At 54.6% G+C, this 27,323-nt stretch overlaps 1 protein-coding gene across 1 annotated transcript in view; it reads left to right on the top strand.

Moving 5' to 3' along the window:
- The window catches only part of CDH22 (cadherin 22), a 67,659-nt gene that overhangs the window by 21,969 nt on the left and 18,367 nt on the right, over positions 1-27,323 (top strand). Inside the window, exons 3-7 of the mRNA XM_072801277.1 lie at positions 374-493; positions 8,609-8,776; positions 12,330-12,523; positions 14,919-15,172; positions 23,957-24,093. Of these exons, the coding sequence (XP_072657378.1) occupies positions 374-493; positions 8,609-8,776; positions 12,330-12,523; positions 14,919-15,172; positions 23,957-24,093 (873 nt within the window). The remainder of the gene's footprint in view (positions 1-373; positions 494-8,608; positions 8,777-12,329; positions 12,524-14,918; positions 15,173-23,956; positions 24,094-27,323) is intronic.

Raw genomic sequence — 27,323 nt, 5'->3', positions numbered from 1 at the left:
GCATTGCCCACTGAGGTTGAGCCCCGTCTGCACTGAGAATTTAAAGTGCGTTCCCTCAACCTCAAGGACCAAAGACTGGGATTATTCCCTATTTGCTAAAGAGGAAACAGATTCAGAGAGGCTGCCTTCCCTTGCCAGAGTCCTGCAGCTAGGAGCCACCAAAGGGAGATTTGAACCCAGGTCTGACTCTAGTGGTCACGCTTGTACCACAGGAAGGCCCCAGATCAGGAAGCGGGACTGAGGATGGGGACTGTGAGGGGACTAGCTTCCGGGACCTCCAGCTTGGATCTCCTCCCCCTGCTTCCCTGGGGTGGGGAGGACAAGCACAGCAGCCCCAGGTGACTCCCCGTCTCGCTTGGTCCCCCGGGCCCAGGCACGTCGGTGATGCAGGTGATGGCCTCGGATGCGGATGACCCCACGTACGGCAGCAGCGCTCGGCTGGTGTACAGCGTGCTGGATGGCGAGCACCACTTCACCGTGGACCCCAAGACCGGTGAGGGGCGGGGCGGGGCGGGGCCGGGGGGCGCGGAGGGGCGGGGCCAGAGGATGGACTGAGGTCCGCTCTCAGCCTTCTGACTGGACAGCGCGGAGGCATCTAGCTTGTTGCAGGGTTGCAGGGCGGGAGGGGCGGCCAGGCAGAAAGAGGGAACCGCTGAGGAACAGAAAAGGAAGGGGCGTGGGGAGGGGGGCACTTGCAAGACTCGCAGAGAAACAAAGAGGCAGGATGCCTCCGCCATGGGTGCCCTGAAAGGACTTCCGAGGTCGCAACTAAGCGGCCCTCTTGTCCTTGGAGCTAAATTGAGGCAAGTGTGTCTGGAGCCCTTTGAGGTCGGCCGTAAGTGTCGTTTGGAGGGTCAGGTGGTGAAGGGCACCTTTCAGCAGTTGTGAAAGCTCGGCTCAAAGGGCAGTTGTCAAGGATCTGATGGAAAGACAGAGACAGAGACCATTAGGGAAGGATGGCTTCTTGGCTTCTTCCCCTCCCCCAACGCCATCAAACACAGTCCCTATTTCACTTTCTCTGAACTTAGAACCTGATTATGTCCCTGAGGGGCCCTGCCCGAGCGGCAGGGAGGGCAGAGCAGGAGACAGGCTCAGAGAAGTGAAGTGCTTCACTGAGGTTGCGCAGCTGGGCGCAGCTGCTGATGCCAAGGGCGGTGTTCTCCCCCTCCCCGCGATGGGAGGGGCAGGGCAGGAGTGAAGGGGAGAGGGGAGACCGCACACCACAGGATGTTTATCAGATGCTATCATGGGACTCACAGTCCTGTGAGGGTTGGGGCGAAGGGAAGATGCATGGGCAGTTAGGATGCAAGGTTCTGGGAGGCGGAAGCAGCTGATCTCCAAAGGATGAGAAGGTGTTGGCCAGACTGGGATTCAGAGACGGGCACTCCAGGCAGAGGGCATGGTGCAGGCAAAACTAGGAGGGAAAGAACTGCCTGAGGCATGAGGGGAATTGTAAGCAGCTCAGGACTGGGGAAGCAGGCCGGCTCAGATGTGATATGGACTGGCTGGCAGGGGCCCTACTGGGCCTAGTAGTAGCGAGCCTTAAGACCTTGGATTTTATTCTAAGGGTAATGGGAAAGGGTGTGTGTGTGTGTGTGTGTGTGTGTGTGTGTGTGTGATCTAGGTTTTGGGTTTTCATTTGTGTATTTGTTTTTGGGGGGTGGGGAGTTAAGGATTCCAGGCTATGAGCATAGTTACAATTGTATTATTTTACACATAATATCTTTGTCATTTTTTTCTCCTTGCAAAAGTAATACATTTTAGGAAACACTCTAACATTAAAGAAATGTGAAGGAAGGAAGGAAGGAAGGAAGGAAGGAAGGAAGGAAGGAAGGAAGGAAGGAAGGAAGGAAGGAAAGAAGGAAGGAAGGAAGGAAGGAGAAAGAAAGAAAGAAAGAAAGAAAGAAAGAAAGAAAGAAAGAAAGAAAAAGAAAGAAAGAAAGGTGCTTCCCACCCTCATCCCCTAATTGCAGCCCCAAAGGTAGCCACTTGATGTATATATCCTATGAGACCTTGGACTCATTCACTTAAAAAAAATATTGTTTTTTTAATAGATAACACATTTCAAGATTCAAAATTTTAAAAGTAGTCAAAATAGACATTTAGTGGAAATTCTTCACCCCTTCCAGTCCCCCAGCCACCCAGTCTGGGTCCCCACGGCAACCAATGTAATTTTCTTGGGTATCTTTCCAGAGCTATTCTATGCATGTACAAGAAAATAGGTACATGTATTTGTTTTATTTTTTTTTACAGAAATGGTAGCTATAAACACACACTATACACACTGCTTGCCTTTTTCACTTAACAATACATCTTGAAGATTATTCTATATCAGTACATAAAGAGCTTCCTCATTCTTTTATTTAACAGCTGTTGTGGATACACTAAAATTTATTTCACCAGTCCCCTATTGATGGACACTTACGCTGTTTCCAATCTTTTGCTACAACGAACAATGCTACAGTGAATAACCTCATACATATATCATTTTGTGCTTGTGTGAGTGTATCTGCAGGATAATTTTCGGGAAGTAGAAAAGCTGGGTCAAAGACCACATGCATTTGGAATCCGGATAGATAATGCCGAAATGTACGAGATTACACTCCCGAGAGCCACATAGGAAGGCGCCTGTTTCCCCTCCTCCTCACCAGCACTCTGGGTTCATTGATGACTTTTAGGCAGGGAAGTGACATGCTCAGGTTTTCATTTTAACAAGATCCCTCGGGCTGCTCTCTCTAGCATGGCTCAGAGGCAGGAATTGAATTCAGGGAGATTCCGTAGCTTGGGATGCCCAGCAGAGAGCCCCAAAGGACAAACACCAAGGCCTGCGCCTTTTCTCGGCCTCCCACCCAGACTCCTTAACCTGATCCATCTAGTTAGGGAGCCAGAGATGACACAGGATTGATGGTGAAGATTAATAGAGATGCCGAGGAGGGAGAAGGAGGGATGACAGTGAGATCCTGCCAAGGGCAAACCTTGGGCACCTGGATGGATGTAGGGGAGTAGATTGAGGAACGAATCTGGGGATTCCCAGCTTTGGGGCCTGGGATGGGAAGGGGCACCGTGTACAGAAACAGAAGGAGGAATATGGATTAGAAAAAGTAGGAGCAGAAGAATTAGTGAATGTGCCCTGGGATCTGATGCAGAGCTAATTAATTCCATTTTTAACCATAGTGGCTTTAAGAGGAGAGAGGAGAAGAAAGAAACATCTAGAACATCTAGTAGGCCATCTGAAATATGGGCCCAGAGCTCCCTGAATACTGGGGCTCTTTAAGCTTTGGTTTCCCATGTGTACAAGAAGGATAGTAATTCCCATCTCACATGATTGTTGTGAAGATCCAATGGGAGAGTCCCTTCCTTCACTCAACAATTCTTTAGTGAGTGCCTGCTATGTGCCTGGCTCTGTTCTAGGCTCTAAGCATATGGCAGGAGGCAAATCCAAGGCCCTACCCTCATGGAGCTTTAATTCAAGTAGGGAATATGGAAAATAAGCATATGCATTTATAGCATAATGAGTGCTAGGAAGACACAGAAAGCAGGGTGAGGGGATAGATTTAGGTGAAGGAATAGGACAGGCCTTTCTGGGGAGGTGACCTCGGGCAGAGATATGGATGAAGGAAGGGTATGAGTCCCTTGGTCGGTATCTAGAAAGGAATGTGCAGGCCAAGGGAAGAGCAAGCATATGGAGTGCTCAGCACAATACCTGGTACCTACTGGTAAACCAAGGGGCTGCTATCACTACCAAAGCCTTCATTCATTCAGCCTGAGGAGGGGGCCCTTAGAGTCAATCCTCTTTCAGAAAGGGAGAAAGAGACAGAAATAAGGCAGGGGTCAGGACTGAGTCTGGGAGGTGGTGGGGGTGAGCAGATGGAGGACCAGATTCCAAGAAAGTGAGGAGGACGGCCAGGTTCTAAGAAAGAGCATCCCCCGCTGCAGAGAATCAGGAAGAGGGTGGCAAGTGGGAGGGCTTGGAGAGCCCAGGAGGGCGGGAACGGTTCCCAAGAGGCCAGTGAGTGGGCACCGAGCGAGGCAGGAGAAGAAGCGCAAATCAAGTCCTTGTCCTAGGGTCTTCCACGTTCTTAGTCCTAGAAGGTCTTGTCCGACATTTCCCAGGAAGGACCAGATTTTTTCCTCCCCTTGCCTTCAGCCCCACTGCAGGAGCCGCCCTGGTGCCATTCCCAGCCCCAGCTCCATTTCCCCAGCCAGGAATATTCCGCTGATGCAGGTCTATATTTAGCAGCTGCTGCGAGGTACAGTCTGTTCTTGCTGTGCAGATAGCAGGGAGCAGAGCCGGAACGGGCCCTGAGAGGAAGGTGTGAGGGAAAGGAGGAGGCGGGGCGCCATGAGGCCGAGTGCCAGAGGAGGAATTAACTTGTGTGTTTTAAAGGCCAGGCCTGCCAGCAAGCCCCCCACAGGGGCGACAGGGTTGGCATTTGCGGGCTAATGAGGCATCATTTGGGCTCCAGGGCCCCTTCTGCAGAATTTGGAGGGGACAGCGGGGGGTGGCGAGGACAACAGCTGAAACTAGGGTGATGGGCGAGGATGGGGCTGCAGGGAGCCGTGGCCAGGTTCTAATTTCCAGCCCCTGCCCACCCCCACCCCCAGAAGAATAGAAAGAGTTTCTCAGAGGCTCCAAGTTATCTGCTGAAAATTCTCAACTGGACCAGAGACGTCTGTTTTCCTGGGATGAATGAAACAAATCTTTGCCGAGCACCTTCAAAGTGCCAGATCCTGGGGTCAGGATGATACACTAGATCTGGTTTCTGCCCCACAGGGGGCTTTTGTTCTAACAGAGAAGCCAGAAACAAATAGACAATGACACCCTGCCTGTGAGAGGAGAGACAGAGGGTCTGTGGCAGTAGGTCAGACAGTCCAAATGTTTATTGAACGCCTACTATGTTCCAGACTCTAAGATGATGAACAAGGTCAGTATGAATGTCTGCCCTCACGGAGCTTATTAGTCAGGTACCCAATCCAGGTCTTGGGATGGGGGGGATCATCATGGCATCCCCAGAATGTGAGACCTGCCACTGGAAACTTTGTCTCTTTTAATTCTCTTAAAAGCCTTCCAACTGGGTAGCCCCATTTTATAGAATAGGAAACTGAGTCTCAGAGGCACTCAAGAACTTGCCCGAGGTCAGATAGCATATAAATGGTGGAAAGTAGACTTGAACCAGTCTGACCCCAAAGCCCCTCCTTTCTGCACGGCCTCATATCTGACTCTGTGACCCCTACACATAGTATGTCCTCAGTAAACATCTAACAAATGAGTGAATGAAGGGATCTGCAGAGCCAGAGGTTTCAAGAACAACTGCATGGAATTTTACCCCAGAGCGGGAGCAAGGCACCAGCCCCGAGGGTGCTCCTCCCAGCGTGGGGAGGTGGGGTAGGGAGCAGAATGTAGCAGGTAAGGAAATATACCATCAGTTCCTCCCACCCCTCTAGGTAAAGGGACTTTGCCACTGTTCCTATTAAAAGGTGAAGTCTTGAGGAGTGCCTGGCTGGCTGAGTTGGTAGAGCTTGGGACTCTTGCTCTCAAGGTCATGAGTTCAAGCCTTGAGCCTACTTTAAAAAAAGTAGAGAGAAAAAGAGAGGGGGAGAGAGGTGTGGAGTCTTGAATCTGCCAAGTTCCAGATTAGGCCTTAAGAGACCTTGTAGCCTTCACACTTCTCTCCCAAGACCACCATCTAAGGAAACTAGCCCAGCCTGCTGAAGACACGAGAAGCTCCAGCTGACAGCCAGGACCACCTGCCAGACATATGCGTGAGGCCACATTGGGCCTTCTGGCCAGCTGAGCCTCTCGTGAAATGTGGCTGCATAAGTGAGTCCGGGAGAGAAACAGGCCGGAGAACATGATTTCTCCATCAATTATCTACTGCTGCATGACAAACTGCCCCCAAACATGGTGACTTAAAACAGCAACAGTTTATTATTTGTCATAATTCTGTGGCTTAGCTTCAGTTCTTTTCAGTTCTTTTGCTGGGATCACTCGTGTGGCAGCAGTCAGCTGGCAGATCAGCTAGGACAGCTGGCATGGCTGGGCCCCCTCCCTCTGGGTGGCCTTCATCTTGGGGCTTTTTCTCAGCACGGGGGTCTTGGAGTTCCAGGAGGACAGGCCCCAGAACACAAGGGCTTATCAAGCGTCTGCTTTTGTCATGCTTGCTGATGTCCCATGGGCCAAAGCAAGTTGTATGACCGAGGCCAGAGCCAGTGTGAGAGGGGGTGACCCGAGTGTGCCTATCAGCAGGTGTGCTTTATTGGGAGCTGTCATCATCCCAGCCTATCCCTAGGTGTCATCCCAGGGCCAGGGCCAGGGGCGGCATGGCATCTGGGTACCCACCTCCTAGCCTCCCAGGGATGGCATCTGACCATCTACAAGGCTTCCTGACCAGTTGCCAAATGGAAAGACTTTAGTGTCCCTGCTTCCTCCAGAGCTAGAAGTGGCAGGGACAACAAGGAGGCAGCCACATGAGCATGGCTCCTCAGCCAGAGCCCCACTCCAAGCCTCACTCATGAGTGCTTGGTGCACAAGCTCACAGGTGCACAGTCACCCCAAATCCCAGCACCATCTCTGCATTCTGTGCAGTCCTGGATGCCAAGTGCATGCACATGGCTTAGCACGCAGTAAGGCTCCGCTGGTTGGCTCCCCTCTCTGCCTTTCCGACTGCTTCACTCAGGGAGCCCCTGTCTCTGGCCTGGTGGCCACTCCACCGTCAGTCTGTTTGTCTGCCCTCTCCTTTCCTCCCTCTACCATCTTCTTCCCCCTTTCCCATCCCCTGTCCCCTGGGTGTCCCTGCCGATGGTGAGAAGGGCCGTTTGCTTTGTCTCTGGTATTTTCTGTCTTCCTTTCTCACCTTCGTTCTTTCTTTTCCCTCTTGTTCTGTCTCTGGCTCTCTGGCTCTCTGTTCTCTCTCCCTGGCCCCTTCTGAGTGTGCATTTCCCTCTGGCTTGGCCACTCCCTTCTCTGGCTCTCTGTTCCCTCTCCTCTCCCTTCTCTGTCCCCAGGGCCTGTATCTCTGGTCTTTCCCCTCCTGCCTCTCTTTATCTCTCTTGTCCCTGGCCTCCATTTCTTCTGTCTCCCCTGCTGGCCAGGGCTGCAAAGCCTCAGCGGACAGACCAGTGGAGCAGCAGGGTGTTGAGTGTTGCTCACCACCAGAAGCCCCCCCAGTCCCCGTGTTGGGGTGCAGCCCCTGGGGCAGGTCAAGGAGGACCTACTCTGGCCAGAATTAGGGCTGGTGGGGAGCGCACTGCTACTGGCAGCTGGTGGGGAGCATTATCCCACCCAAAGGCCAAGGTTGAGAATTCCTGTTCTGTGGGGAGATATTGCAATTGTCCCATTTTCCAGATAAGGAAACTAAGGGTCAGAAGAAGGGATCTGTTCAAGATCACATGCCCCAAAAATGGCAGATCTCAGATTTATCCCAATTTCATCTGCTTCCAAGGCTCCTCTGCCCTTGCGAAGACATTCTTGGTAAAGGAGGGGTCAGCAGTGAGCCTATGGGGTCTTGGAGGCCACCGGTAGAGAGTCTGTACAACTCTTGATTAGATAGACCACACATTTTCTGTATATCTCCATGTGATCCCACAAAAACAGGGCCATCTCCTAGCTGCCTGACCCCCGGCTCCCCCAGCTACACATACAAATACACACATAAACGCACACACTGCAGCCTCTCCCCTCGTTCTTGCATCTTTATTGGAGTCTGGGGGCTGTTTGGGGACATCAGGAGTCAGAGATTGGGTTTTATGGGGCGCATCATGGGGCTGCTGGTGCATGACTCCACCTGGCGTGCAGGCCCCCGGCACCACCTGTCACCACCTGGTACTCGGCAGGTTGGAGTGAGTGGCGGGGGAGGCTCTGAATGCCTCATCGACTCTCCCCTCCACCTTGGTCCCCCACTGGCAGGGAGACAAAAAGCTCGGCCTTCTGCTTCTCTGCTTCTCGGCAGAATTAATCTTGCGGTCACCCCCATTCCTGCTGCCCCTGCCCCTCTTGCATCAACAACAGCTTGAAAGGTTGTCTGATCAGTGATTAGCTGGTGCCTGGACAGAGAATCTAGGGCTGGGCCAGCACATGGGGCCCCAAGGACTGGGAAATGACTCCACCAGAGGGGGGAGGGGGACGTGTGACAATAAGAGTGTGCACTCGTAGCTGTGAGTGTGCATATGTGTGTGTATGTGATCTCGTGTGTTCTTATGTATTTACTACCTAAGTGTGTGAGACATACCTGGTGTATGTATACAGTGGAGTGTGACTCCAACGTGAGTGTGCATGAGTATGGGTGTGAGTCCAGCTCACCATGTTAACACTCCCCACACTGCTGCTCCGTGCTGGCTCTGCTGAGTGCCACTGACAGAGATGAAAGGGCATATCTCTATGAGCAGGTGTGAGTGTGAGTTATCGTGAGTTATCTGTGCGAGCACGTGGGTGAGTGTGCGTGAGCGTGTGTGGTGGCTGCTGAGGCTGCACCTGTACTGTTCAGCCACCTCCTTGTCTTCTGCGTTCCCCTCCCGAACTTGCCTGAGCCTGGCCTCTGCCTGGGGAGGGGTCTCTGTACCAGCCACAGCTTTTGGGAGCATCCCCGGCCTCACTGTCACTCACCCACAGGCGTGATCCGGACAGCCGTGCCTGACCTCGACCGCGAGAGCCAGGAGCGCTACGAGGTGGTGATCCAGGCCACAGACATGGCGGGCCAGCTGGGCGGCCTCTCTGGCTCCACCACCGTCACTATCGTGGTCACCGATGTCAATGACAACCCACCTCGTTTCCCGCAGAGTGAGTGATGCCCTTTCCAGAAGGAGATGGCTGCATCTGTGTCCATCTGATAGACCCCCCAGCACCCTCCCATCGGGCTTCCATGGGGCGTATTATGGGTGTCCAGCCACCCACCGACCTCATGCTTCCCTTTAAGCTCCCACTGAAAAGGGACTTGAATCTGCCTGTCTATCCATCCACCCAAGTCACGCATTTACCCGCAGTGCCCTTCCAATCCCATTTCTTGCAGAGAAGTTCCTCAAAGTTGTCTGATTTCCCACACGGCCAAGTAACACTGTTACCTTCCTACTTCTCATCTTGCTTCCTATGGACCTACTCCAACCCCTCACTGGCCCTCAGCACATACCCCACTCCTGCATATTATCCCAGACGACCTGCCTGGTGACCCAAGCTTGCAAAGGGAAGGGGTGGGGGAGAGACCCAGGGATCTAGGCAGAGGTTTTGGCCAGATCCAGGCCAAGGCCCACCCATGCTGCAGGAAGAAGCTGAGGTCTGGGGTAATGGGTCTGTCCCTGCAATAAGCCTGGAGGGCAGGTTTCCGTGCCTCTGGATTATGTCTTTCCACTCTCTGCCTCTCCTGGCACAACAGGGGATGAAAGAGGGGGCGGTTCTCTAGCTGAGTCCCCCACCTCCCCATCAGCCAGCCCCTCTGTCCAGTCTTGGCCCGAGAGCTACGCCGGCAAAGCTGCCCAAGCTGGCAGAGACTAAATACCGCAGCGAGCGGGGCTGATCCCTATCGGGGAGTCATTACTCGAGGTCTGCTGCTCTCACATTAGGCCCGCCACAGGGGACTGACCCCCGCGAGATAAGGGAATCCAATCCCTTAGCTGAGAGCGCACCATCACCGGGGCCTAGGGCCTCAGCCTGGACTCAGAGTGGGGTGAGTGGAGCCGCCAGCCAGCTCCGTGTCTCCAGGGAGCTCAGGCACAGAACCCCTCCCCACCGCCACCAGCTGATGGGGAAGCTTCCAGGCACTGTGTGGAGGTGTGGGGACCACCCACTCTTTTGCCCAGTTGTGTGAGGCTCTGTGCCAGCTCTGAGCTGGAAGCAGTGAGGCAGAGCAGAGAAGAGGGACCCCGGGCCCCAGGAACACTCTTGTTTATCCATAAATACATTCCTTCTCTCTTTATTTTTAACGTTTCTTTACTGTGAAATATGCACACAAACAGAAGGGTGTAAGATATAAACGTCCAGTCTGGCAACTAATTATAAAACGAACACTCCTATAGACCACACTCCCAGACCCCAGAAGCCTCCATGTGCCTTTTGATCGCCGCCTCCTTGCTTTAGAGTCCATTGACCCATATACGCATCACCTAACATCATAGCTTAATTTCACCTGGTTTTTTTTAGCCTTATATGAGCAGAATTATATCATATAAACTATTTGTGTCTTGCTTTCTTTCTTTCTTAAAATTATGTTTATGAAATCATATGTGGTTGCTTGTCACTGTAGTGTATTCATTTTCGTTGCTGTACAGCATCCTATCATTTATCTACTACATGTTGATGGTCGTTTGGTTTGTTTCCAGTTTGAGGCTATGATGAAGGACACTGCTCTGAACGTTGCTGAACCTTGTAAAACATCTCCAAGTGCCGATTTGCATGCATTTCTCCGGTGTGTAGACATAGGAACAGAATAGCTGGCTCATGGGATAGACTCCTCTTCAGCTTTACTAAATAAAGCCAAACTGCTCTCCCCACCGCCCCCCAAACCCCCTGTGAAAAAAATGCACGTGTCCATTGTAGCACATTCTCACCAACACTTGCTATTGTCAGACTCTTTAATTTGTGTTAAGCCAGCGAGTGTGGACCCATGCATCTTTTCATTCATTCACTCCCTAGTCACTCACACATTTCATTTATGTGACAGTCTGGTGTTCTTCCAGGTTCGGAGAATGCCTGATGAATAAAGGATGTGGTTCCTGCCTTCCAGGAGCTCACACCCTGGACGGACGAGAGGGGAGAGAGCAGGAGGAGAAAAAGCAGAAAGTAGTAGGGAAATGCAGGAATCCTTACAGTGGGATGAGCTCGGAGGTCCTGGGGCACAAGACCAGAGCCTGGAGGTCGGTCTGAGAAGGCTCCCTGGAGGAGGGAACGGCTCAGTGAGACTAAAGGAAGGGCAGGAATTGGGGAAGGGCACAGCAGAAAGGAGAATAGAGAGAGGGATTAGAAGATGAGGAATTAGAAGAACCTCAGACAGGGTGAAGCTGGGGTCAGGGAGAAGGAGGCTGAGGCTGCAGGAGTCCACAGGGGCCAGGCAGCGAGCGTCCTGTAAGGCAGGCCAGAGGGCTTGTATGGCCTCATCACAGGGCAGCGGGGAGCTGTGGAGGGGACTCCAGTCGGGGGAGTGGCACAGTCAGGATGTTATAGAGAGAGCCCCTCCGGCTGCCGTGTGAGAATGCATTGGAGGCCGCCACTCCACATGAGGGGTGACCAGACCTTGGGGACGCCAAGAGGCCCATCCTCAGCTCCACAGGCCCTGCTTCTCCTGCACTGGCCCATCATTTAGCGAATCACCCTCATCTCAACCTTGACTCTGGGAAGAGGGCAGGGGACCATTGTGTCCCATCTGACCTCCTTCCCCTATGTTTTTGCTCTGCTTCCCTGCTGTAGCCACAATGGCCATCTTGCCATTCTTCAGACATACCGGGCATTGCGCCCACCTCAAGGCCTTTGCCCCTGCTGTTCCCTCTGTCTGGAATGCTCTTTCCCACCAATCTGCTTGGCCTACTCCCTCACCTCCCTCAGACTTTGACAAAAATGTCACCTTCCCAGTGAAGCATTTCTTGTTTACCCTATTTAAAACTTCACACATATCCTCATCAGCATTCCCCATTCTCCTTCCCCTACTTTATTTTTCCCCAAAGTCCCTATCACCATTTGATAGACTGACTACATGTTCCACTGATGTGATTGTTTGTGTCTTTCTCTGCCTGTTGAGAGGAAAGCACTGTGAGAACTGGGGTTTGGGTCTATCCTGCTTGTTGCTGGAATCCCAGTGCCTGAACTGCATCTGGGGACATCATAACAGCTTAACAAATACATGGAAATGAAAGAATCAATACCATTCACATCCAGAGCAACAGGAAGTCGGCATGAAGCTCCACTATTTTACCATAATTGGTTGCATTTATTGAGTAGCTACCAAGTGCTAGGCACTGTACTAGGTGCTTTCCATGCCTCATCATCTCAGTTAATTGGGAAAATGACGATGCCATTAGGAAGGCACTATTTCCATTCTACAGATGAGGACACCAAGGCTCAGGATTACACAGCTGGGACTGACTCTGGAGCCTGAGTCTCCTCTGTACCCCTCATGGGGAGATGGGGAAACTGAAGCCCAGAACACAGCCGGCACTTTTCCCATTAGTTAGCAAATCAACCCAGGGTCAGAATTAGGACCCTCCTCTTTGTACCGCCCACTTGGGAGCCCCTTGCAGACACTCCCCTGCTGGAGCCTATCTGGGCCCCCCTCTCCTCTCTGATAAAGCTGGTGAGAGTTGGGGTAGGGGCTGCCCCCCACCCCTGTTCACAGCTGTGTCCCCTACAGAGATGTACCAGTTCAGCATCCAGGAGTCGGCCCCCATCGGCACTGCTGTGGGACGAGTGAAGGCCGAGGACTCAGACGTAGGCGAGAACACAGATATGACTTACCACCTCAAGGAGGATAGTGGCGGCGGCGGCCACGTGTTCAAGGTCACCACGGACAGCGACACCCAGGAGGCCATCATTGTGGTGCAGAAGGTGTGGTTTCCCCAGGAGGGACAGGGGCGGCAGACCCAGGGTGGCAGGGATAGGGACGCCCCAGAGCAGCTGCAGAGCCCCACTCTACCCCACTCCAGGGATTGGGTCTCTCCAGGGACCCGGGACCAAGCTGGGAAGAAGCCATGCTATCAGTCCCATTTTTACAAATGAGAAAATGAGGCACAGAAAGGGTAAGTGATGAGTGCAGGTTGCACAGCCCATTGGGAGAGCCCAGATTCAAACCAGATTTGGATCTGTGCTCTCAAGCACTGTGCTGGCTCTCAGGAACCAGAACAAACCCAGCAGTCCCTAGGGGAAGGGGATGGAGGGCAAATAAAAAGCAAAAGATCCACCTGCCAGGACTTGGTCGTGGGCTTGGCAGTTCAGGGCTACGCAGGCCTTTGAGACCATCACCCCAGCCCTGCTCTCCCACAGGAGGTCAATCCCCTGCACTGGCCTGCAAATGATGGGAGGCCTCTGTACACCTCCAGGATGGGATGCTCACTCCCTGCCATTGTGCAGCTATGTCTCCTGCCATTCAGCCAGAATAAGTCTCCCCAAATCAGCTCCCATCAGCCTGGGCCTTGCCTTCTGGGACCCACAGCAACATCTGCCCCCCTCCAGCCCTTCATTCACTCAATCCCCACATAATGACCTGCTCTCTAGCTGGACCAGAAGGTTTGAAAAGAGAGAAAACTCCCAGTTATTGTTGTTTTTTAAGATTTTGTTTATTTATTCATGAGAGATAAAGAGGCAGAGACATAGGCAGAGGGAGAAACAGGCTCTCTCTGGTGAGCCCGATGCAGGACTCAATCCCAGGACCTTGGGATCACAACCTGAGCCGAAGGCAGATGCTCAACTGCTGAAGATTAAAATATAATAGCTATTACTTATAAAGTGTATACTACATGCTAGGCACCCTTCAACTGCTTTTCATGTATTAACTTAATCAATCCCTACAACAGCCCTCTGAGGTACCATCATTGCCCATTTTATAGATGAGAAACTGAGGCCATGGAAATTCAACAATTCGCATCCAATGTCATGCATCTTGCAGAGCAGAGTAGGGTTATGAGTCTGGGGCAGTCTGGCTCCAGAATCTACCCTTTTAGGCATTGACATGTCTTTCAGTCTTCTGAGATCCATTTGTCCTCTCTGGAAGATAAGCCCATTTCACAGATGGGGCCCAGCATCACAGAGCAGCAGAATCATGCTCCAAGCCCAGCCTCTGCATTTGCTCTCCTCTCCAGGCTGCCCCTGCCTCCCTGCTTCCATCTCATGCCCCTCCCAGCCACCCCAGTGGCGCCTGAGGTGTCTCGGTGGAGGCGAGCTGGCTCGGGGAGCAGAGCCTATGCCTGATTGATGACCTGGCTCCAGAGCCCATCGCTCACTCACAGGCCAGGCTCCGGCCTGCCTCCCTGCATCTTGATTTTTCCCAGGCAACAGGATGGAGGAAGGAGGTGGCCGTGTTTGCTGCTCAAGAAGGTGGGGGTGGGAGGTTCTGAGACAAAAGGCAGGGGTCTCTACGCACAGGGCAGGTCTCTAGCAAGGTCACCTTGGCCACTCAGATAGCTCCCCTCACTGGACAGAGGCGCCTGAGCCCACCACTGCTGGTTCCCTTTGCTATGAGGAGTTGTCTCTAGAAGGCCGGAGCCAACACACAGCCAAGGAGCTCATTCATCAGAAGGTCACCCATTAGCACTCCCTGATGAGAAGCCAGGCTCAGCATGGGTTTAGCCAGATTTCCAAGGAAAGCTCTAAGGCAGCCTGGCTTATCAGGCTCAACTCAACATTAGTTGCTGCGCCTACGGACCACTGGGAAATGTCTCCTTAACCCTCACAACCCGAGGCCCAGAGAGGCTGAATAGATTACCCACACACACACAGCTAGTCAGCACAGATCCAGTGCGCTTTCCTCCTCTGGGGTTAAAGGCCAGGACTTGAGAGCAGCACTGTCTGGATTTGAACCCTGCCTCTGCCAGTACCTGACTGCTAAGTGACCTTGGGCGAAAGTACAAATTTTCCTCCTGTATAATATGAGATAATCACAATACAGGCCTCTTAGTGATGTTGTTAAGATTAGATGAGTTAATGTATCTAAAGCACTGGCGCACAGTAAGTGCTCCGTGAATTAATAAATGCATGAAATGCCCCCACGTACTGCGCTGGGGGCGGTGTGTCAGCGCCCTTTAGCCCTAATGGACCGTGTTCCCTTGGCAGGACTAACTCCCTCGCAGTCTCCCTTGGTCCACCTGCAACCGGGAGGGTTGGTCTGGGTCTCCCAACGGCCAGGTCCCGGGCGCCCCAACGCAGAGTGAGCGTGACCTGGGGTCTCCCGCCCCCTGTGGGCCCACCCGGCCCACTCACCCACCCGCCCTCTGCCCCCTCCCCGCAGCGCCTGGACTTCGAGTCCCAGCCGGTGCACACCGTGGTGCTGGAGGCCCTCAACAAGTTCGTGGACCCCCGCTTCGCTGACCTGGGCACGTTCCGCGACCAGGCGATCGTGCGCGTGGCCGTGACCGACGTGGACGAGCCCCCCGAGTTCCGGCCGCCCTCCGGCCTCCTGGAGGTGCAGGAGGACGCGCAGGTGGGCTCCCTGGTCGGCGTGGTGACGGCGCGGGACCCCGACGCCGCCAACCGGCCCGTCCGGTGAGACCCCCGCCCGGGGCCACGCCTGCTGCCTGCTAACCCGCCCCCGCCCCCGCGGCCAGACTGCGGGCAGAGGGGGAGGGGCGGGGGGATGGACACGGAGGCGCGGCTCCGAGACAAAGGAAACAGAGTCAGGGGACTCCGGACAAGGAGGGAGACCCAGGTCTGCCAGACGGAGCAGGGGGAACAGGGCTCAGCCCCCGGTCCTCCTCTGCCCACGCTGGCGCCCTCGTGCCCTCAGCCTGTCCATCCCTAGGCCTCTGACCCCCAATTTCACTCTCTCGCCCACCCCGACGTCTCAGCAGCCGCTCACCGCGTTCTGAACTGAGCTCCAGGTGGCTGCACCCCAAAACGAGGACCTCAACCTTCCAGTTGTTCAAATCTAAAATATTGGAGACACCCTGCCTCCTGTCTCTCTCCCACACCTCCCTCCAGTCTATCAGCGAATCCAGAATCCAAGCACCTCTCTCCACTCACCCTGCGACCCTCGACCCTCGGGGTGCAGGCCACCATCTTCTCTTACCCTGATTCCTGCACTGCCCCCAACCCCCACTGACCTCCCAGTTTCTGCCCCACCCCTCTTTAATCTAGAACTGACCCCAGGGCCTGGCTGATCCAGTCTAAACAGAAATCAGAGCATGGCCCTCCTCGGCTCAGAGCCCGCCAGAGGCATCTGGCTCAGAATAAAAGACCAAGCTCTCACAGTGGCCCCCAGGCCCATGAGATCTGGCCTCACTGTAGCCTCAGACCGTCCCTCCTTTCTAGTTCACTCTGCTCAGCCACACTGTCCTCACTGCTCTGCAGGTGCTCCAAGCTCACTCCACCTCAGGGCCTTTGCAACTGCTGTTCCCTGCGCCTCCCCTCCCTAATATCCCTGCCATTGTTCCTCTCCATTCCTCCAGTCCTTTGCTCAAGAATCACCTTCTCAGTGAGACCTTCCTGAACCACTTTTTCTAAAACTTCAACTCCAACCCAACCCCCAGCCCTACCCTTCACATCCTCTTTCCTCAAGTTACTCTGTGCTCAGTAGCCTTCGTCACCATCTCACACACTATCACTACCTCATTTTCCGACTATGTGTGTCTCTCTCGCTACAAGATAAGCCACTTGAGGGCAGGGAATTCTGTGCGCTTATCCCTTTACCTTCAGGGCGTAACAATGCCCTGCACACATAGACATTAGCTGACTGCCCTGGGGAGTGAATGAAATGTAAAGGCAGAGGAAAGAGAGAGAGACTCAGAGGCAGGGGTACAGATCTACAATGAGAGGAGGAGGTCAGAGAGAGGGGGGAGCCGGTGGAAAGAGGGTGAGAGGAACTAAAAGAGGCAGAGGACCTACCTGACAATGTGGAGACGGAGGAGATTTGCTGGGAGAGCCAGAAAGGGAAAGAAAGAGAAACAGACGTGGAGAGAGAGAAGGGTGGGCAGGGAGGGAGGCAGATGGGCAGAGGGGAGGGGATGCTGCAGTTCTGTCCCTGTCCCTGGAGGGGTTTGGGGACTGTAGCGGGGTGGGAGGTCCCAGACTGTGGCCCAAGTTGGAATAAGGTCAGGTAGAAGAGAAGGGAAGAAGGGTTGTAGCAGAAATGATCCAGAGGGGGTCAGGGACGGGGGCATGGCCATTGCTGGATGGACGGGAAGGAGATTCCTAAGCTCCTGCTTTCTCTCCGAAACCCCTGTACGTAATCAGTAAGTAATCCCGGAACCAGCTGTGTGCCAGGCTCTGTGCTGAGCATTGAAGAAAGGGAGAAGGGAAGTTAATTTGAGGATCTCTTTTTTACAGTTCCAGGTGGGTAACATTCCCCTCATCATCTAGGTGGATGGTTCTCTGAGTTGTACAGTGCACAGCCTGAGCAATCTTACATGGGTGAGAACAGAGAGATGCCATCCTGCCTAACTCCCTACGGACTCCCAGACTAGGAGTTACCCTCAAGGGTCTTAAAAGACTTCCTGGAGGAGGCAGGAAATGAATTGAGCTGGTACCTGGGTATGGTCAGGTGTAAATACGAGGTGAAGGACATTCCAGGCAGAGGAACAGCTTGTGCAGACATATGGAGGCAGAGGTAGATGTGCCTGGGGACGAGCAGACCCTGATGGCTACAGTGGACTGAGGGAGATGAGGCAGCAAAAATGAAGTCCAACGGGCCTCAAGGGCAGGCCAAGTTGCTCAGACTCAGGCCGGAGGGCTGGAGGGCCTGGGGCTGCCTCTGTCCTCCTCACAGCCTAAACCGTCCTGCCTGCCGCCTCTGAGCTCCTCCGCTGCCTGTCTGCTCAGGCTGTCAGGACAGTCCGGGAGCAGCCCCCTAGCCTGGGCTCTCTGCTCACTCTGGGATTATCACCCTGTGTGTGAGGAAGCCAATGCCCAGAGAGGGGAGGAGGCCCCCAGAGAGGGGAGGAGGCGACCCTGGGCTCTCTCTGGCAGTGGAGAGCCAAAGGTAGGAGCTGAGTCCTTGCCTCCAGGCTAGTGCTCCCCCATCTGCCCGCCTCCCCTCCCCTGCAATGTCGCTTTCACAGCCCATCTCAGTCTTCTCCCTCCTCCCTCTGTTGACTTCCCTTCCCACCGGCTTTTATCTGCACTGAAAGGGCCAACTTTGAAACCAGCTTCTCACCTCCTTTCATCTCTCTTGGCTGGCCCCTACCCTGGGGCTCCTCAGATGTGGAGGCAGTGAGGAGCTTGAGACAGGGCCAATTTACCACCACAAACATTTACCCAACTCCTCCTCGTGCCAGGCCCTGAGCCAGGCCCCAGGATGAGGAGATGACTCAGCCAAAGACAGAGCTGGGGATGAGCACAAAGGGACAGCCTCAAAGAGGCCAGGGAGGGGCAGGGAGGGGCCGCTGAGGCCGCTGAGGCCGAAGAGCTCCTCACCAGGCACATGTGCTGCCCGGAGCCTAGTTTGTATCCAGGCTCCCGAGTTCTATAGTTGTGGACTCAGTCACCACCTACCCATGGAGTCCAGGGGGAAACGTGATAAGACCTCATCCCTGCCCACAGAGAGTTGGCCTTCTCCTGGGAGAGGAAAAGTCAACGAGCAGTAAAACATTTGTAGACACAAATAATTGCTGATAAGAGCTATGAGGGAGATAAAGAGGGCAATAGGATAAGGAGGATGGGGGCCACAGGGGCTACTATGGAATGAGTAGTCAAGGAGAATAATTCTGAGACCAGAATGATAAAGTGAGACCCAACCTGCAAAGATGTGAGGAAGAGGACTCCAAGTAGAGGGAACAGCAAGTGCAAAGGTCCTGAGGCATGGGGCAACTTGGTGTGATCCCGGAGATGAAGAAGTAAAGTGGTATCCTGGGAGATTTTGCCTAACACACTAGGCACCTGGGAAATACAGAGATGCAGATATACAGAGCAGTTTTTCTGAGTTCCTGCACTGGGGAGAGTGGAAAGTGCCTCATCTTGTTGCATACCCAGTTTACAGATCGAAGACACTGAGGGTCAGAGAGAAGTGACTCTCCCAGTGTTATTCAGCTTGAAAGGGGAGGAGTGCTTTAACCCATTATTGTCTGCTTCTTGAGTTCAGCCTCGTGTTATTTTATCCCTGCTTCTTACTCTCTGTGGCTAGGTGTCCTCCCCTGTGCATAAGGCACAGAGATGAATCAGACATAGGCCCACAGGAAGGCTAGGCCTCCATGTGAAGGCTTCTAGTGACATGTTTAAGTCTGAGGGGTCTTGGGGTGAGGCCAGGGCTTGGGGAGCACGGAGCTCCATGGAGGGGCAAGTGCTCAGTGCAGGGGTACATGGAAGGGAATGAGCCCAGGCTTCCCCAGGTGGCCCCTGAGCAAGGCTGAAGAGGTGAGGTTGGAAGGGGGAGAGGATGCTCCTGGCTGGAGTGATGCTGGGGGCCGGGAAGCAGGAACAGAGGCATGGAAGTTAGTTGAGCAGCAGGATGGTGCCCTGGATGAGCTCATGTCAGGGTGGGCAGAGATGAGGACAGAGTGGCACTTGGGCCAGGCTGGGAAGGACCTTGAATGTCAGGTGGAGAAGTGAGACTCTATACTTAGGCAATGGGGAGCCTTGGAAGCTTTGCAGGGAGGGAGGAGAGTGCTCAGGACAGGCCCATCTCTGGGTTAGGCAGCCTTGCAGATAGTCAGGCTCTTGATCAGCCCTGCATAGCTCTACACCCTGGTGAGTCTTCTTCAAACATCAGAACCAGCAAAAGCCCACACTGGACCAGAGGGAGCAAATATCTCATTTCCTCCCAGCACTCCACAGTGAGGCGCAGCAGAAAGGACATGGGCTCTGGAATCAAAGACCTGGGTCAGAATCCCAGCTCAGTTGTAGAACCATGGGAAAAATCACTGGACCCACTGCAAGCCTCAGTTTTCCTGTCTCTAAAATGGGCATCGTGATGGTACCCGCCGCATTCATTTATTCAAAAAATAGGTATTAAATGTCTACTGTGTTCTACTAGGTTCTGTGTTCAGTGCTCCCAGGGCTGGAGCAGAGGCTTGTTTGGCACATCATAGGCCCTCAGGAAATGGACAGTACTCTTTTCCTTTATGGCCTGGACACTCATTTCTGCCCTTCATTCTTCGATCAGCACTAACTACATACAAATTCCCAAGTATCATGCTTGGGCTTTAAGTGTGTGTCTTAAGGGGGAGGAGGGGCAGGTGCAGGAGAAAGTCACAGACTGGGGAGGGCCAGGTGAGCAGAGAGGAATCCCTGGGGGTGGGTAGGGGAGCCCCTTCTGCATCTGAAGAGATTGTCTGTCTAGTAGCTCTGGTAGGGGCTGCAGCATTCAGCCTGCCGTGCACATATGTACCTGGACCCTGGGAAGCCTGCACACACACGAGCCTGCTGCCTCTTATGTTTATCGTGCCTGTGTGCATGCTGTTTGCACACATTTGTGTGGGGGAAAACCATGCTACGTAATGCACGCCCAGGCCAGGAAGTAGTACCCTCCCCACATCCCCCACCTAACCCTGGCCACAGCAGCATTTTGTGCTGTTGGAGTGTGTGCTTTGTGTCTGCAGCTGTGCCTGTCTGGCCCTTAGAAGGGTGCCCTTAGACACGAGGTCCTGCGCAGATGTGGGCTGGGAATGGGGCTCTGCCACTAATTGGCCCTTGTGACCCAGGGTGAGGCAGGCACCTGGCTTCTCTTAGCCTAGTTTCCTCATCTATGAAATGGGGGTGATAACAGTGCCTGGGAAGATTGGAGGAGCTCATGCATGTTAAAGCCCTTCTGCAGGCCTGGCACAAACCTAAGCTAATCCATAGGTCATGTGGCAGGTACCCAGTGCTGCTAGAAGTGTTTTACCAGAGGCTATTGTCTGACCCTCACAGCCACTCAATAAGGTATTGTTCTTGTCTTCATTTTTAAGAGGAGGAGGAAACGGAGGAACCAAGATTAAGTGATTTACCCAAGGTCACACAGCTAGGTTTCAAACCTAGGCAGATGGCCACCAGTTCCACACTCCTGACCACCATTCCAGGGCCTCCCTTGCACGGTGCACAGGCACACACACACACACAACACACTAGCTAACACCTACCCATGCTCTCTCGATCCACTCCTCCTCCCACACCTGCTCTGGTTCAGCTCTCTGCCATCCAGGTCCCGGCTGACTGAATGAGGAGCAGGACCTTCTTCTAGACCCACAGCTGCCTCCCACCCTCGGGGAACACTGACCACACACTAGTTGGAGGGACTCCTGTGTACCCATTGCTAGACGGTTCTGAATAATAATTAGAATAACAATCGTTCTCTCTCATGGAGTAATCTTCCAGGAGCTCAGCTAGGCACCTTATCCTGAAGCTAGGCATTTAATCCTCCCAGCAACTTGCAAGGTAGGATTATCATCTCCATTTTGCTCCAAATTAAAGTTCAAAGATTGAAGTGACTTGTCAGGGGCATCGTGGACTTGGATCCACACCCAGGGCTAAGCAGCTGCCTCTTGAGCCTTAGCTTTTCCAACAGCAAAGCCATATCACACACACACAGACACACATGCACACCGCTCATATATTCAGGACACACACACACACACACACACACACACTTTCCACCCACAACACAGACCAGACATACAACTCGTGTACCTACACGTGAGGTCCATAAGCCCCCCCCTCTCCCGCCACCCCCCCCCCATATTTGCGAGGCCTCGGCAGAGCTCCTTGCCTCATGCCGAGCCCCTCCAGCCCTCCCTCCCACTCACTGGCTGGCTTCCTGAGCTGGAACAAAACCACCTGGGCTCAGCCAGCCACACTGACCTGCAGCCCCAAGTCTTTTGCCGGTTAATGGCAGGTCTCTCCCGCCCGCCCCATGGCCTTGGGAACAGCTGCCTCCACTTAGATTCCACCCACCCCCTTCCCCTCCAGGAGGGAACAAAAGAGAAAAATGGGAAGGAGAGAAAAGAGGAGGGAGATCTAAGCAGGAATGGGAGAAGCGGGAGAAGTGAGAAGGCGGTAGGCATCCTCCCAGCAGCCCTGCCTCCTGCCCAGTCCTGACCCCAGTGGTCAGGAGCCCTGGGCGGTGTCAGGCCCTGGCTCTCTCCTGGACTCTGTTCTCCCACCAGTAAAATCAGAAGGAGGTTCCTCCCAGCTGAGCTGACGCTCAGAGTCTGGTTCTACCTCCTCTGGACCCAAACATCTGACAAGGCCAGCCTGGGGGCAAACAGGACCTGAGGTTCCGTGCTTTGCAGCGTTGGGTGGTGCAGTGAGCTAAAAAGAACTCTGGGTGGAGAGTCCTAAATTTGGGTACAAATTCCAATTCTGTGACAGTCCCTGTGCAATTTTGAGCAGGGTCATCACTAACCCACACGGCATCTTTGCATAAATAAAAAGATCCCTTTTTGAGAAGATACTCCCTCTTCTAGGACACATGGCTTGGCAAGCGGAACGCTGGTTAGACTTTAACCCCACTTCACTCCTTTGTGCAGGACACAACCTGCTCAACCATACTTGGCAGTCAAAGCTTGGCAAGTTTCCTCTCTGAGCCTCAGTGTTCTTATCTGCAAAACTGGGGAGATCCCATCAGCTTCATAGGATGCCAGGCAGGGACCTCATCTGTTTCATTTGCCCTTTTGTCCCCAGGACCTAGCACAGAGCAGCACAGAGAAGGCACTCAGTTAATGTCTAGGCATAAAGGAATGCATGGGGGGATGGCTAAGGGAAAAGCAGACTATAAACTATTAAGTGCTGTACTAGCGGAAGGAAGTATATCATCTTGGGTTTGAAGTCCCCCATATACTTTCACCCAGGTCAGGAGGACTCAGGAGGGTCAGGGGCAAGGAGGATGTGGGCTTGGCAGCTCAGGGATGGGAAGGAGAGTTGATGGGGTCTTGGGAGACGGGCTGTAAATGCCTACTATACCATAGTACGGCCCTTTATAGTTTGTCACAGCCTTCACCACCTTCACCTGGACCCCAGTAACCATGAAAATAAGGGATGTCACCTGTGCCTATGCCCCGTCTTATGAATTAGTTCCTCTAACCCATAGCAGAGTGAGGTGAGTATAGATCACCCCCTTTTCCAGATAAGCAGAGGCCAGGGAGCTCCAGTGACTTGTCCAAGGTCACACAGGGAGAGGCGGTAGCCTAGGATTCAAACGCAGCAGCGCGCTGACTACGCAAAGGCCCCGGGCAGTCCCAGTGAGTGTCATCATTCCCATTCAACAGATGGGGGAACTGAGGCCCCGGGGAAGTTGTAATGCAGCTAAGCCCCACTAGGGGGTCGCTTCGGGGCTTTGAGCCTCCCGCAGGGGGCGTTTCTGGTGCCCTCGCCTCCCTGGGCCTCAGTTTCCCCCTCTGGGAGTTGCGGAGAGGGTCCCCTTCCTCCGTGTGGGAGGGGCCGGATGGCTCAGGGTGAGCCCCGCCCGGCCAAGCGTCTTTGTCCTCGCCGCACAATGCGCCCTTGCTTGGCGTTCGAGGCCTTTGTGGGCCGCGCAGCCCCGCGGCGCCCCCGCCCGCGTTATCAGCGCAGGGAAGCGGCGGCCGGAGCCGCGGGGCCTCCCTGGGCCGCCGCCCGAGACATGTGTTGGACACAGGCCTTTCAGGCCCGGAGCCGCCGCACAAAGGCCCGGGAAGAAGGCGGAACAAAGGGCTTTTTCACGCGGCAACTGAAAAGCCGCAGATTAGCTCGCGCGTGCTGCGCAGGCGGGGAGGGGCAGCGGCCGTCCCCGAGCCCTCGGCCGCGCTGGCTCCGCCCGTGGCCCGGCTGCGGCCTGCGCGCCCCCCGCCTCCCTCCCGCTCCGGTTCCCCTCGCCCCCCGGGACCCGGCCCAGCCCCGAATCCCGCGCCCCGCCGCCGCACTCCACCTGCTTCTCGGGGCTGCGCGGTGGGCACCGGCTGCCCTTCTCGGGAGGATTCCTGCCCGCCCTTCTCCGAACGATCCTTTGCACCTCTGTTCCCCCACCCGTGCCGACCCCCCCCTTCCCAAGCCCCGTGCTAGGGTCGCCTCTTAGGAAAGAGAAGAATCGGATATACAGTGACGGCTAGCTCCGTGCCAGGGACTTTGCCCACTTCCAGCCCTCACAACCGAGGGGTGCAAATGACTAGCCCCATTACCCAGCTGAGGAAACCGAGGCTCAGAAAGGTTGAGGGCGGCCCGGGGTCGCACAGCAGGTACCGGTGCGGCAGAGATGCAAACCCAGATCCCTTTCCACCCCTCCTCTCCTGGAAGGGGGTTCTCTGCTCCTGGCGTCTCCCAGGCAGGTGGTCCCTCTTTTAGGGGCGGGGGTTGGGGGCGGGGTGGGGGGGTGGAGGTAGTGGACCTGGGCTTGGGCTCCACCTGGCGCCAGGGCGCCTTCAATCAGCCCCGCCCTGCCTCCCTCAGGTATGCCATCGACCGCGACTCGGATTTGGACCAGATCTTTGATATCGATGCGGACACGGGCGCCATCGTGACGGGCAAGGGGCTGGACCGCGAGACGGCCGGCTGGCACAACATCACGGTGCTGGCCATGGAGGCGGGTGAGCCGGGGGCGGGGCGAATGTCGGGGGCGGGGCGAAGGCCGAGGGGGCGGGGCGAAGAGGAAGAAGCCGGCACAGGTGGCCAGGTGGCCGGGTTGCGGGAGGCAGAAGCCCGGGAGTTGGAGCAAAGAACCTGGGCAGGATCCCAAGCCAAAAGGCGAGAGCTGGTCGTGAAGCTGGCTTTCTTCCCTCAGCATTTATTGAGCACCCACTGCGTACGAAGCCCTGTTTTTAGCAGCTGAGGATGCCGCCTTGAACAAGACAAAAAAGCTCCTGTCTTTGTGGAGGAGCGCTAGACTGTCAGCAAACAGGTGTACACATGTCAGAGGATGTGAAATGCTAGTGATAATAAACCAGGGAAGAAGAAGAAAGCCGGAGAAGGGGTTTGGAAAGACAAGGGTGTTGTTCCTCTTAGGAGGCCTCTCTGAGAAGGAGACGTTTCAACAGAGACCTTGGGAAAGTGAGAGAGTCATGCCCATGTGTGAGGGAAGAGTGTTCTAAACAGAGAACAGCCAGTGCAAAGGCCCTGAGGTGGTAGTTTGTCCAGCATATTGGTGGAATAGCGAGGAAACCAGCGTGGTTGGCAAGGGGCAGAGTGATCAGCCATTGCAAGTTCTTTGGGCGTTACTCTGAATACGGTTGGAATCACAGGACAGGGGCGCCATTTGAACTGAGGAGGGACAGGATACCTCTGGCTGCTGCATGAGAATAGGCCATTTGGGGGGTGAGGGGAGAAGCAGGGGCTCAAGTGGAAGTTAAGTGTGACAGTGGCAGGAAAATGAGACAGTGGCCTGGTGCAGGGCGATAGGTGACATGTGGTCAGCTTTGGGAGACTGGCTGAAAATGGCACCCTGGGACTTTCTGATGGAATGATGGGCATGGAGAGAAGAGATGGAAAGGGGTCCGGGACTACTTCAAGGAGCTTGACCTGGCTTTCTGGAAGTGTGTGTGTGTGTGTGTGTGCACACGTGCGTGTGCCCACAGGCAGTTTGGTGCCATTGGCACAGTGTGAGCTGCAAGAGAAAGGGGGGGCGGCCTGTGTATGGGGTCCAGATAAGTAAGGCCATGGAGGTGAGGAACTAAGACCACAGGGGTTCACAGAGTCCCAGAAGAGGGGAGAGGGCTGTTCCAGGACTCCTCCAAAACCAGAGCAATACTGCCTGGACCTGGTCTCCAAGCCCTCCACCCCCGCACCACCCCCCAACAGCTCTCAAGGTCCAGGAGCCAACAGAGCTGCCAGTAAGCAGCCATGACAACAGAGAGACTCGAAGAGCCTCTGAGCCTCTGAGCCTCCGAGCCTCCGGTGGGTGGGTGGGTGGGTGGGTGACTTTCAAACTTGCCCCTGCACACACTCCTGCACTCCGCACTTCGGGCCCCAAGCCCCTCCTGGCTCTGTGAGCCCCCTGCCAGCCTTCCTACTCTTCCCCCTGCTGGTGCCCTCCCACTTTGCAGGCCCCACCGGCCCGTGGGCCAAGGAAGTCCCTAGGCTGAAGTTCCCTTCGTCTCTTTCAACTTCAGTTTAAAAGAAAATACAAAGCTGGCTCAAACCTCAGTGCCTGCTGCTCTGGAGCCTTTGAATCCACTCCTCCACCGCATGAAAGGAAGGTAACAAAGGTGGCTGGAGAGGAAGTGGCGGCTGGACTGGGGGGGAGGAGAGCTCCCCCTCCTTACCTCCCTGAACTTGCTCCCTGGGCAGCCAGGGGGACTGGCCTGGCTGCTGGGCAGAGCCGCCGCCTCTCTCTGCCCACAGATACATCTCCCCCCACAGCCTGTCACACTGCCTGACGTCCCACTCTTGAGTTAAGCATTGTGCTGCTGCCCAGTGGGTCTCTTTTCAGCGAGCAGCCAGAGTGGCATACAAAGCCTGTAATGCTGCCATTTCACAGAAGAAAGAATGTGGAGGGGACTCTCCCACAAACATTTTACAGTGTTTGCCTCATACGTATTCTGGGCTAGATGCTTCCTAGTGTGGACTTTTATTGAAGTATGATCAGTAACCGATCAGCACCCACTTTGCTGATGGGAAGATCGAGGTTCAGAGAGGAAACTTGCCCGAGGATGTGCGGTGGCCGAGCTGGGATTTGGAGCAAGTCTGCCTGGTTCCTTCCTGGGCATTACCACCTAGCTCCCTTTTCCTGATACTCTCAGCAATCTGAGCCCCGCCCCTCTCCCACCCACCGGTGCCTAGCAACCGGCCATGGGGATGATGAGGCTCAGAAAGGAGACTGATCACTGGGCTAGAGACACCCCCCCCCTCCGCTCCCCCCTGCCCTCCGAGCTGCAATCAACAACCCCTGCCCAACCCTCACCAGGTATTAATCAATGAGAAAATGAATGGCTCCCACTTCACAGACCTAGTGGGAGGATTCAATAGGATCATGCATGGAAAGAACTTGCCTAGTACTTAATAAGTGCTCAATTAGTGGTATCTATTGATCCTGACTCTGTGCACTTGACTTAAGAACCTACTCTGCGCAAGGCATTTTACAGTGTGATGCGCTCGCTCGTTGTACCTTCCCACCTAAGAGGTGCCGGTTCTGGCCTCATCCCCACTGTATGGATGAGAGGTGAAGTCATTTGTCCAGATTCCCAGCCCCAGCCTGTCTGACTCCGAAGCCCGGCTCTCACCTGGATGCCCCTCGAGTCATGTTTCTTTGGTGCCAGGCACCAGTCCAGGAGTGTCACAAATAATACACCCACTCCAGCTTCCCACCATCTCTGTGAGACAAGGGCAAAATTATGATCCCCAGTTTACAGACGAGGAAATAAAGGCTCAGGGAGGAACAGCGATGGTTCCAAGATCACAGAGCAAATCCAGGCAGGGCTAGGGTTCCACCCCCAGACCTTCTGCTTCCCAGCAGCCAACCTGAGCTCCAAGTGTAATGCCAGTGGGTCTGCCTGCCCGTGACCTCCTGCTGAAGCATCCCTTTGGCTTCCTCAGAAACAGGGGATGCCAGTGGGGTCACAGTGGCCCCACCTGCTCCGGGAGAAACAGAGGATGCTGGTGGGGTCACGGTGGCCCCACCTGCTCCGGGAGAAACAGAGGATGCCGGTGGGGTCACGGTGGCCCCACCTGCTCCAGGAGAAACAGAGGATGCTGGTGGGGTCATGGTGGCCCCACCTGCTCCGGGCGTAACAAACACGAGGTGACAAGAATCAGAGGGGAAATATTTATACACAGTGGCGGAGCTCGGTGAGCACCTTTGAGAAGGCTGCACTCAGTCGGGAGC

This window comes from Canis lupus, chromosome 26 (genome assembly GCF_048164855.1).
Source record: "Canis lupus baileyi chromosome 26, mCanLup2.hap1, whole genome shotgun sequence".
Taxonomy (NCBI): Eukaryota; Metazoa; Chordata; class Mammalia; order Carnivora; family Canidae; genus Canis; species Canis lupus.
This window is presented reverse-complemented; position numbering and strand designations above follow the sequence as displayed.